Source organism: Poeciliopsis prolifica, unplaced genomic scaffold (genome assembly GCF_027474105.1).
Source record: "Poeciliopsis prolifica strain line A6 unplaced genomic scaffold, Auburn_PproV2 SCAFFOLD054, whole genome shotgun sequence".
Lineage (NCBI taxonomy): Eukaryota > Metazoa > Chordata > Actinopteri > Cyprinodontiformes > Poeciliidae > Poeciliopsis > Poeciliopsis prolifica.
Genome location: NW_026562429.1, coordinates 34,783 through 47,101, shown reverse-complemented (window position 1 = coordinate 47,101; position 12,319 = coordinate 34,783). Strand labels below are relative to the sequence as shown.

The window sequence follows — 12,319 nt, the reverse complement described above, 5'->3', positions numbered from 1 at the left end:
TGTAGAATAAAAATGTAACACTAAAACATAGCTATGGTGTTTGTGCTCCACTGTCATCTGGTGCAAAACAAGCTGGAACCTGAGCTTTTTGATTCCTGACAACAATAATCAGCTTCAAGAAGAGCAAAAGCTTTTCAAACTGTTTCGCTTTAAACATAAATCAGCAGAAGGAACACAGGGAGGGTGCTGCACTAATAAAACCTGAAGAAGCTTTGTTCACACCTGACTCACCTGACATTTCTTTGTCAGGTGAGTCTCATGATTTTTCTTGAAATCATGAGATTTCAAGAAACTGAACATAAGAATCTTCTCACAACTTTTGTTGTTTGAAAACACCTCAATAGTGATGAAACTTCTGGAGGGTTTACGGGCCAAACTCGGCATTTCCTCATCAGACTAGCAGAGACAACGCTGAACAATACCATGAATGAGGAAGAACCGGAATTGTTTCAACAGTTTCTCCAAAATTTAATTACCTTCATGGAATGTTGGATGTTGGAAAGTGGCAGAACAACCAGAACAGACACAAGCTGACGGAGGTGAATTAAACTTACTAAACAAAAAGTACAAGGAATTGCAGGAGGAACAAAACAAAACCCAGCAGTGGATAGAGGAGGAAATTGGGGGTTTAGAGAAAAACTTGAGCGTGACGGTGCATTTGGAGGAGACACTGTACTCCATCGCCTCATATACCAGAAGTGACCATCAGGTGGGAGTTTCGGATTTGTGGGTAGATTGGAGAAGCTGGTCAGAGGGATAAACTGTCCTATATGAGCCCTATTCAACCAAATTGAATCTGGGCAGAGGAAAGGATATTCAGAGACTGAGATCCTGGAAGCAGTCATACGGGCCACAAGCCCAGGGCTCCACCTGAGACACATGCTGGAAATCATCTCTCAGGATGATTTCCAGCAGAAAATTATCCTAAGAAGCCATTTTAAAGTTTACTCTTCCTTTGACCTCCTCCATCAGCTGATGAACATTTCATGAGATCCAAAAGAATCAGCACAGAACTTCCTATTTACAGCTATAGAACTGAAAGAAAAAATGCTCTGGAAATCAAAAGAAGAGGATGAAAGCGAACAATTCAGTCCAGAACTGATACAAAGGAAATTTCTGCGCTCCATAGACACAGTACTGCTAAGCGATGCAGTGAAATTCCAACTAAAACCGTACCTGACTAATCCTGCAGTATCAGATAAAGTCCTAATTGAGCGGGTGAGTGAAGCTGCAAACTTGGAGCAAGAAAGACAGAAAAAACTGAGAAAAGGTTCCCAAAAATAAATGAACTGAGAGCTGAAGGATGCAAAAATGAGTTTCAACCTCTTTCATGGAAGAAGCTGTAACCAGAGGGGAGGTAGGGGACACAATAATAACCAAAGATGTGCTGAGAGGAGCCAAGAAAAGTCAGAACACAGAACAGGAAGCAGGAACATCATCGAAGGACTGAAGCTAGAAATGTTAGAACTAAAGAGAGAGTGGCGCACGAGCCATTTTCATGGAATAGTCGTGGTAAATTATACTGTTTTGGGTTTTTTGTGTGTTATGTACTACTGTTGCAGTTTAGCGTGGTTACGAAAGGGGGTTATTGTGCCGTTGCTGGGTGACGACGGTTGGAACGGACGTGGTGTGCTGTGTCTTTTCTAACGGCTGTGTTGCGATACCGCTAACGGAGTTACTTTCGAACAATTATTAAGTTAAAGTGTTGCGGACTCAATTGCAAAATCTTGTTTGATTGTTTGTCACTGCTACAGTGGCGCAGTGGCAAACCCTCCGATGGAGGCAGAAGTCACTGGTTCAATTCCCGGCCTGGCGACATTTGCCCCATATCTTCCACCTCTCTTATTGTGTTTTTCTTGTTGAACTATTTTCAAAAAGAGGCCACTAGAGTCAACAAAACGTAAAAGAAACACACACACAATTATCAACTACGCCACAATAAATTATATTTAATTTCTGTCTTTACAGTAGATTTTGTGACATTAATATTGTAGGACATATTTTCTTGAAAATTGTTTTTTCTATAAACACTGTGAAGTAGATTTTTCTTGAAAGAGAAAATGTTTTATTAGCATCATACAGTGTTCAAAATAATACAGTCGTGTTATTTTGAGTCATGTTAAAATGTGACTAAAATGCTTTTTATTTTTTGTTTTGGTAACCAAGCAACACCGTTCCAAAAGTAAACCAGTTGTACCAGCGACTGTTGGCACATCAAGTTTACTGTCACCAAATACGTTAAGCTCAACTTAGATTTTATCTTGTTTTACAATAACGGCTTCTTCATTAGTGGAGGTTCACAATGATTATTCTCCGGTCTTTTTGAATTTCTTTGATTTGTCCTTGATGACACATGGAAACTGTTTTTAAAACCTGCCTTAAAATATAAGAAAACAAAGAACAAACACTTTGCAGTGATGTAAACATATTTTTATTATCAGCAGGATGATTTTGGTCTTTTTGAACAGATGTTTTCCTTTTTCGCCCACATTTTACCAAGAGTCATGAGTTTATATTGACATGATAGAAAAAAAGCACATCTTCAGTTCACTCCTTCACTTTGTAAACATTTGGTGCTTAGCAGCTTCAGGAAATACTGAAACTGCTCAGGTAAACACAAAACTACAATCCAAAGACTCAACCCACATAATTTAACAGAGATAGAGAGAAAAGGGAAAGTTAGAATAAAACTAACTTGTTGGACAAACAGGTGCAGAAGGATCAACGGCAAATAATATCCTGTTTGCTGTTGTTAAACAAAGCTCATGTATTTAACTTGTGCAGTGTGAAGAAGTTATATTCGTATTAAATGATGTTCCTTTATGTATCATATAAATGTAATGTTTTTTGTATCAAGGTGTTTTTCTGTGCAGCTGGAAACGGTGTACAAACTAATGAACCAAGATGTGTCTACTGCAGTAAGTTTTCCAGGGTTGCTGAACTTTCCCAGACAGTTATTTGGGAACTCGCTGTTTTTCCCGTGGCCTTCCCTGCATGGAGACAGAGTGTTTAGTTTTCACCTCCCATAGACATTACATTATATTACATACAAGGTTTCGTATGTTTTCCTTTGTTTCTTTTGTTTGGTCTTAGAAGATTGAGTCTCCGCCTCGGTAGTAAAGAGAGAATAAAGTAACTATGCAGCTCTGGGTTCCTCAGAGCGGATCCTAATTTGTGCCTAATGCAGTGGATTTCTTGCTCTCCGTCTGCAGATGTATTAAAGATTGTTTTTGCTCCCTGACTTTTGTCTGGACCTCAGTCTCTGAATTGTGCACTTTACAGCAATGATGGAGAAAACACACACGTCCCAAAGCCAAGCCATGGCTACAACCATTTCAACATGTATTTCTGGCGTTCACTGTGGTGGAGGCTGAACATCCACAGTGATTAAAGTGAACAAGACATCCTTCAAAATCTTGTTGACAGTAAAGTTCAGTGAATTTAGTCCATCAGTGTCAATATTCTCTGCTGATTTTTGTGCTTTTACAGCGTTTTCTGGATTCACCTCATTGTGCAAGTCTCTTCCATGTTTGATCATTTTGTATCTTGCAATCTGAGCGTCCGGCCGATTTATGGACATTCCTCTAATGATGATTCTGTTGTACATGTCGTCGTCCTCACCACCCCAGCCCCAGAAAGTGTTTGAGAAACCGTTGACTTTCAAGAACTGCTCCTTTGTCAGCAGGGAGACGCCACCAAAAGCTGTTTTTGAGTTTAATATGTAGTTAAATTTATCTATAGCCACAGATAAATGTCTGGGACGGTCAGAACATCTGTACAGGTTTCTATCATCTATTGGCACCAGGTCTACATCCGAAAAGACAAAACAGTCGTAATCGTATTCTTTCAGTGCTTCAACAAATCCGATGTTCATGAGCTTGGCCCGGTTAAACATTCCGTCTCCGTCCTGGTTGATGACGTACACACCGTAGTCCAGCTGCTGACGCATCAGGACCGGATGGACGTAGTAGAGCCAGTGGGCCAGGTGTTCATGACGGTTTCTGAACGGGACGATGACCGCCACCTGGAGGAGGGATGCAGGTGAAGAGCAAGTGAGAATCTGACACTGTTTGTATTTCCATTCACTATATAATAGCTGACAATTTGAAAATACACCTGCACGTTACATTAGCACTAGGAAGAGGCCACGTTCCTCGTGCCCTAGGCCACAAGTGGCACTAGTTGCACTAAAGTTTTAGTCGCTAAAATTGGCTACAATTTTACAATTTTAGCCAATTGTAAAATGGCTACAATTTATTAAATTTGTAGCCATTTTAATAAATGTCTACAATTTCCATAAATGAAGATGACAGGAAGTGGTAGGAGGACGACGGCGCAGCATGATTGTTTTAATGGACATCCACAGTGATTAAAGTGAACAAGACATCCTTCAAAATCTTGTTGACAGTAAAGTTGTTTCTGAGAAACAAACTGGATTTTACATAAAACTTGATGCCGGAAGGAGAACAAACTGATTCACATGTGATTTTAATTGGATTCCTTATTTTATGGAATCACTGGAAGTTATGTTTTTCTCAACATCAGCAGAATAAAGAACAAAGTTTTGCGCCCATTTGTAATGGATACCCAGCTGCAGCCATTAAAGCCGTTTCTCTTCCAACAGAATAAGATTTTAGTTTGCACTGAAAAACAAACTGCGCAAAACAAGAAACGCAGCTAAAATCATAAATGAATAAGTTTGTTCATGTTATAAGTCATTATTCATTTGTTTCTGTTGCTCCAATTTGCAGAGTTTCATGCATGTTTCTTCAACAAGTATTTTTAATTATTTTGAAAAATCATGAAGGTAAATTCAGATACTGAGACTGGGTTATGTTTTCTGGAAGTTGTTTGTTTCGCAGGTAAATTTATACTTTCAATTTTGTTTCTGAGAAGCAAACTGGATTTTACATAAAACATGATGCTGGAAGGAGAAATTATGCATTATTACATCTTGAAGTAAAGCTCGTTCTTCACCTTATATTGTTGCTATATATTTTCAGATATATTATTATCTTTTAATGATACTTTCAAATTTATTGATTGCAGTCGAAAGAAAGCAAACTTTAAAAAATGTTTAAAAAGTCAAAGTAAATATATAAAAACCTGTAAAATTTCATAAATTGTACATTAAAAGGGTTTCATGATCATCAGTGTGAAGTAACTTCATATTTTTACTGGTGCAATATTATAATTTTACACATTTTTAAAGTAATATAAATCAGCCTTTTGTGGTTTCTGAAAGCAGAATGAAATGTTAAGAGACACGTTTCTAATGCAAATCGATAGATTTGATATTAACTCATCAATGTTTATTGTATAATTTAGGCTTCAGAAAATACTGTCCAACTTTGGATGAGAGGCTGAGCTGACCCAGAAATCATGAACTTTTTGAGAAAAAGTTCAATAAATCGACTAGTAAACATTTCTGCATTCAACAGTTTCATGTTTGATTTAATGCTGCAGGTCACACATTTTATTCCTTCATCTTTAAGCTTCATTTGACACATGATCATTTAGCAATTATCTTTTAATCTCCAGTTCCTTCTGCGTATTTACCATGTTTTCAGTTATATTTAAATATTTCGCAGCCAATCTAACATCATCTCCTGCCTCACCTTCTGCCTGGCGGTGCAGTTCGCGGGTTTGAACCGACCTCCCTGCTGCAGCTCAGATCCCACCTGGGTCCTGACCCAGTCCAGGCTGCGCTTGGTTTCAAACTCCACCAGAAATGGACCCACCAGAGACGGAGGCGAATCGGGACACGGATCCAGAGTCGCTTGGGTGTTCGTTACCCAATCCATCACATTTCCAAAAACACTCCCGTTTCCTTTCACCTGCTGATGCAGCACAGAAGGAAAAACAAAAGAAATGTCTTTGCTGTAGATGAAAAACACAGCTAAGCACGTCAGAGTGAATAACGCAAAAAGGGCCAAAATCCTGGTGATTTTCTCCTTCATGTCTTTGATTTGAATCTTTAAACTCAGTAATGTTTCACAGCTTCGCTTCCTGTCACTGCAACAAGATCCTGCCTTTTGTTTTAGAGCACCTTCCTTCTTCCTTCTCACATTTCAGGTGGGAGGTTTCAACAAACTCCAATTATGACTGTCAAATCCATGAGCTGCGATGACAAAACAAACCTGCTATGCTGCATGTCAGACATCAGGAACATGATGCATTGTGCAACAAAACTTTAAAATCCCAGAATCATTCCAGTCAAAACCGGTTGGACTTTTTCAATAGTTTCTAAATAAGAGTCAAAAGGGTCTGGATGGACAGATGTGAACCAGATAATCTGTTTCTAAGACAGAAGCTGTTGCCTCCTTTAAATCAGGTCTGAAAACTTTACAGTTTATTAGAGATTAGACATAAAAGTACAAATAGTCACGTAAGTAATCAGGTGAAACAAACTGGAGCCGGAAGGCAGAAAAAGGAATCAAACAGGAGATTCTAGCAGGGAATAAACAAAATGAGGAGCTGAGATACTTTGAAGTTAGAAAGCTGGATGAAGAACAGGTAGCTGATGGGAAACAGGGTTCAGCTGTGAGGGGAGAGCAGGCAGGCAGGCTGAGGGAAAGAAGTGAATCAGCATGAAGGAAACTCAGAGGAAAAACAAGATATTCATGTGTTGAACTTGTCTCTAAACCTTTTATTACTTAACAACAGGTGAGTCAGGAGCAGCACCTCTAACCCATGTCCCTCCTGATCTGATTTCTCCTAAGTTAAATTAAAGCTACAGTAAGTCATTTCTATACTTTTTTTAAACACATTTGTTAAAACTGTGATCATGTTGTGACTGTATGATATGACAGATAATCTGTTAAGAATCTATTTCCTCTGCCTTCTTCCAGTACTATCTAGAAACATCCAATCAGAGGCAGGAGAGTTTTAGTGCTGTCATTCACTATCTCATGTGGCTGCTCGTCCCTATGCTGCAGCTAGCACAGCCTGTTTTGAATGCTTATCCTAGTGAGCATAGATACTAATGATACTTCCTTAACTGCAGCTCAACACCTCAGTTCTGCTGGAACTGAAGTATGGACAGATACACACGCACTGAGTCGCTTTGTTTTATGGATTTCTGTAGTTTCTGGAAATAAACAACTGTAGAGTGTTTTGGAGAGACAGAATGAAATTACAAGCTTGCTTGTAAATCAACCATCTTTATTTTTTCTGCCGAAACGGGACATACCAATATTTGATGGTGATCTTCTCCAATTTAAGACATTCATGGCAGCGTTTGAACACAGCATTGAAATAAAGTGCCAAAGATTGTTTATTCTTGGAGCAGTATACTAGAGGTCAGCCTCATGACCTAGTAAAAAGCTGTGTTCATATGCCTGGTTATTCTGGATATGTTAAAGCTAAACTTCACACACACGGCCCAAAGCCAAGCCATGGCTACAACCATTTCAACATGTATTTCTGGCGTTCACTGTGGTGGAGGCTGAACATCCACAGTGATTAAAGTGAACAAGACATCCTTCAAAATCTTGTTGACAGTAAAGTTCAGTGAATTTAGTCCATCAGTGTCAATATTCTCTGCTGATTTTTGTGTTTTTACAGCGTTTTCTGGATTCACCTCGTTGTGCAAGTCTCTTCCATGTTTGATCATTTTGTATCTTGCAATCTGAGCGTCCGGCCGATTTATGGACATTCCTCTAATGATGATTCTGTTGTACATGTCGTCGTCCTCACCACCCCAGCCCCAGAAAGTGTTTGATAATATCTATGTACCTACTTCTGTCCAAGCCCGTTTCATCCAGTGGCTTCCAAATTCTCAGGACATGCAGGTATCAATCGAACATCTCCCTCATAATCCATAAGTTCTGGTGGTCTTCCATTCATGAGGACATCAAATATGTCCAAGCATGTACAGTCTGTTTTAGGAATAAGTCATCCCATCAACCTCCATCCGGTCTCCTCCGACCACTACCTATCCCCAAACGCCTATGGTCCCATGTCTCCATCGACTTCTTCACCGGCTTACCCCATCCCGAGGTATGTCCACCATTCTCACCTTTGTTGACTGTTTTTCCAAAGCTTGTCATTTGATTCCACTCCGCAAACTGCACACCGCTTTTCAGACTGCTCAACTCCTCATTAAACATGTTTTTCATCTTCCTGCTATTCCTTAAGATATATTTTCTGATTATGGATCCCAGTTTTGGGGTCCATAATCGGAAGTAGTCATGAAGTAGTCATACTCAATATTTTCAGTAATTGTAATCTTACAAAGTATATATTTTGGATGGCCTAAAAAATCATTTTTATTATCTCGGAAACCAAAGCTGCACAAACAAACATTTTAAAGGCACAAACGGAGCACAAACCAATTAGACTATTTGCTGGATTTTTTGATGTAGGTGGGGTTCAGCTTCACGGAGGTCTGTTTCGCTTCTCCCATTAAACACCAAGTTAATCTTTTGCATAATGACCAGTTGTTGCACCTATAGTGTGTGAAGTAGAGGAATCCTAACAGGTTTTTTTTCTTCATGTTGGCCGCATTTTCTGTACTGACTATTTATTTTTCTCATTTTCAGCACTGACCTTACTGAAAGGGAAAACTGGAGGCTTATAGAAACTTTGTATTTTCTGTCCTGGAGGGTTTACTAAAAAGCTGGTTCAGTTGTAAAGCAGGTTAAGTTAACCTAAAGCAGGTTAAGTTAACCTAAAGCAGGTTAAGTTAACCTAAAGCAGGTTAAGTTAACCTTGTGGTTTAAGTAAAGCACCTAATGTTCTTAACTAAATGATGCTGCAGGTTTATCTATTAGCAGGTTTTATTTTGCCTACACTTGGTTGTGTTCATTATTTTAAGTGTATTTAACAAGTTTAGCAAAATATTAAAAATGTCATTCAAACTGTATTTGCCTTGTTTTACTTTTTACTTAAACTTTTCATTACATTACTTGAGTTCATCCATTGTTACAGTAATTTCCATACTTAAGTACAAGACATTTCAGATACTTTAAGACTTGAACTCAAGTGACATTTCAATCAGTGACTTTTACTTTGACCAAAGTCATATTTTGGAGCGGTACCTATACTTTCACTTGACTCCGAGATTTCAGAACTTCATACAACACTGATGTTGTCCAGATTCACTTTCCTGGTGTTTCCGGTTCTTCTTCAGTTGGCTTGGCTGTAAGTCAGTGTTGCCACTAGAGGCCAGAACGGGACAATGGAGGAAGTCTTGGCTTTAGAGCAGTCTGTCTGTCAACAGCATTTGTTATTTTTATTTAATAAGAAAAATGTTAAATTAAATAAATAGAATTGATAGAAATGGTTTGATTATTTTCACAGTTTATTTTTCTTTAATTATGCTTCTAAATCACAAATAGCCCAAATTCTTATTAATGCACATAACACTTGGTAGTAAAGAACTTCTTTTTTATTTCCATGTCTTTGACATCATTAGAAAGCTCAGAATGTGTAAATAACTCAAAATGCCCACGAAGATGTGTTCAAGCTCTATCTTCACATTTACCAACCAGCACCACTATGTTCATTAGGATGACCAAAGAAAACAACAATACGTGAGTTAACAGACTAATATTTTATTTTCAGGTTGCATCATGTATTAAGATGTGTTATCACGGGGCAATTTCAGGGTAGGAGGTCTGTGAGTGTTTGTAAAATGGGTTAAGATGTCTACAGCCTTTCACAACTGAACTAGAAACAACAAAAACTAAATTATTTTTGTAGTGGAATAAAACAGAAAACTGCATCATTGTAATAAAATCAAGATGATGCTCAGACGCCGAAACTCAGCTTCGTTTAACCATGAAACATTTTAGCGTGCGCTTTTGTTCCTGTCCCTTGACATTCCTGATGAGGAACTCTGTGGTATTCTATACCAACGCCCTGTTTCAGGATCACTCCCACGTTAATTTACTTTGATGATAAAATACCTTCTTACCACAAAACATTTTTTCAAAAACTGACTCTGCTTCTTTTCCTGTGAACTCCAAAGCCCTTTTTCAGGTTTACAATCCACATCTTCACCAGTCAAACCAGATCTGACTACAACCTTCAGCAGCTTCTTTGTGCGCTCTTTGATGAATCCGACAAAACTTTGCATCTTGGAAGGAAGAGAATTTTACAGACAAATAAACAAAGGTTCACAGTGTTCATGACGGGTGGCTTTTTTCTCACGTCTTCCTGTTTTGCTCCCTACATGTTGGTGCTCAGCCAATCTATCACACTAACAACATAATGTAGAATAAAAATGTAACACTAAAACATAGCTATGGTGTTTGTGCTCCACTGTCATCTGGTGCAAAACAAGCTGGAACCTGAGCTTTTTGATTCCTGACAACAATAATCAGCTTCAAGAAGAGCAAAAGCTTTTCAAACTGTTTCGCTTTAAACATAAATCAGCAGAAGGAACACAGGGAGGGTGCTGCACTAATAAAACCTGAAGAAGCTTTGTTCACACCTGACTCACCTGACATTTCTTTGTCAGGTGAGTCTCATGATTTTTCTTGAAATCATGAGATTTCAAGAAACTGAACATAAGAATCTTCTCACAACTTTTGTTGTTTGAAAACACCTCAATAGTGATGAAACTTCTGGAGGGTTTACGGGCCAAACTCGGCATTTCCTCATCAGACTAGCAGAGACAACGCTGAACAATACCATGAATGAGGAAGAACCGGAATTGTTTCAACAGTTTCTCCAAAATTTAATTACCTTCATGGAATGTTGGATGTTGGAAAGTGGCAGAACAACCAGAACAGACACAAGCTGACGGAGGTGAATTAAACTTACTAAACAAAAAGTACAAGGAATTGCAGGAGGAACAAAACAAAACCCAGCAGTGGATAGAGGAGGAAATTGGGGGTTTAGAGAAAAACTTGAGCGTGACGGTGCATTTGGAGGAGACACTGTACTCCATCGCCTCATATACCAGAAGTGACCATCAGGTGGGAGTTTCGGATTTGTGGGTAGATTGGAGAAGCTGGTCAGAGGGATAAACTGTCCTATATGAGCCCTATTCAACCAAATTGAATCTGGGCAGAGGAAAGGATATTCAGAGACTGAGATCCTGGAAGCAGTCATACGGGCCACAAGCCCAGGGCTCCACCTGAGACACATGCTGGAAATCATCTCTCAGGATGATTTCCAGCAGAAATTATCCTAAGAAGCCATTTTAAAGTTTACTCTTCCTTTGACCTCCTCCATCAGCTGATGAACATTTCATGAGATCCAAAAGAATCAGCGCAGAACTTCCTATTTACAGCTATAGAACTGAAAGAAAAAATGCTCTGGAAATCAAAAGAAGAGGATGAAAGCGAACAATTCAGTCCAGAACTGATACAAAGGAAATTTCTGCGCTCCATAGACACAGTACTGCTAAGCGATGCAGTGAAATTCCAACTAAAACCGTACCTGACTAATCCTGCAGTATCAGATAAAGTCCTAATTGAGCGGGTGAGTGAAGCTGCAAACTTGGAGCAAGAAAGACAAAAAAACTGAGAAAAGGTTCCCAAAAATAAATGAACTGAGAGCTGAAGGATGCAAAAATGAGTTTCAACCTCTTTCATGGAAGAAGCTGTAACCAGAGGGGAGGTAGGGGACACAATAATAACCAAAGATGTGCTGAGAGGAGCCAAGAAAAGTCAGAACACAGAACAGGAAGCAGGAACATCATCGAAGGACTGAAGCTAGAAATGTTAGAACTAAAGAGAGAGTGGCGCACGAGCCATTTTCATGGAATAGTCGTGGTAAATTATACTGTTTTGGGTTTTTTGTGTGTTATGTACTACTGTTGCAGTTTAGCGTGGTTACGAAAGGGGGTTATTGTGCCGTTGCTGGGTGACGACGGTTGGAACGGACGTGGTGTGCTGTGTCTTTTCTAACGGCTGTGTTGCGATACCGCTAACGGAGTTACTTTCGAACAATTATTAAGTTAAAGTGTTGCAGACTCAATTGCAAAATCTTGTTTGATTGTTTGTCACTGCTACAGTGGCGCAGTGGCAAGAAAAGATGGTCCCATGTCTCCATCGACTTCTTCACCGGCTTACCCCCATCCCGAGGTATGTCCACCATTCTCACCATTGTTGACCGTTTTTCCAAAGCTTGTCATTTGATTCCACTCCGCAAACTGCACACCGCTTTTCAGACTGCTCAACTCCTCATTAAAAATGTTTTTCATCTTCCTGCTATTCTTAATAGATATTTTTCGATGATGGACCCCAAGTTTACCTTTTAGGTCTGGAAAACCTTTGTGCAGCGCTTAAGGCTCAGGTTTCATTAACACCTGGTTTTCATCCGCAGACTAATGGACAGACTAAAGGATGAACTAAAACTACCCTCT

General features: G+C 39.2%; 1 protein-coding gene across 1 annotated transcript; it reads right to left on the bottom strand.

Annotated features, from left to right (window-relative positions):
* Nucleotides 1-2,415: 2,415 nt before the first annotated feature.
* LOC129378948 (beta-1,4-galactosyltransferase 2-like) lies at nt 2,416-6,025 on the bottom strand. Its single transcript, XM_055059455.1, has 2 exons — nt 5,619-6,025; nt 2,416-4,024 (listed from the first exon to the last, which is right to left on the bottom strand). The coding sequence occupies exons 1-2, from the start codon at nt 5,958-5,960 to the stop codon at nt 3,356-3,358; spliced, it is 1,011 nt and encodes a 336-aa protein (XP_054915430.1). The 5' UTR covers nt 5,961-6,025; the 3' UTR covers nt 2,416-3,355.
* Nucleotides 6,026-12,319: the final 6,294 nt, after the last annotated feature.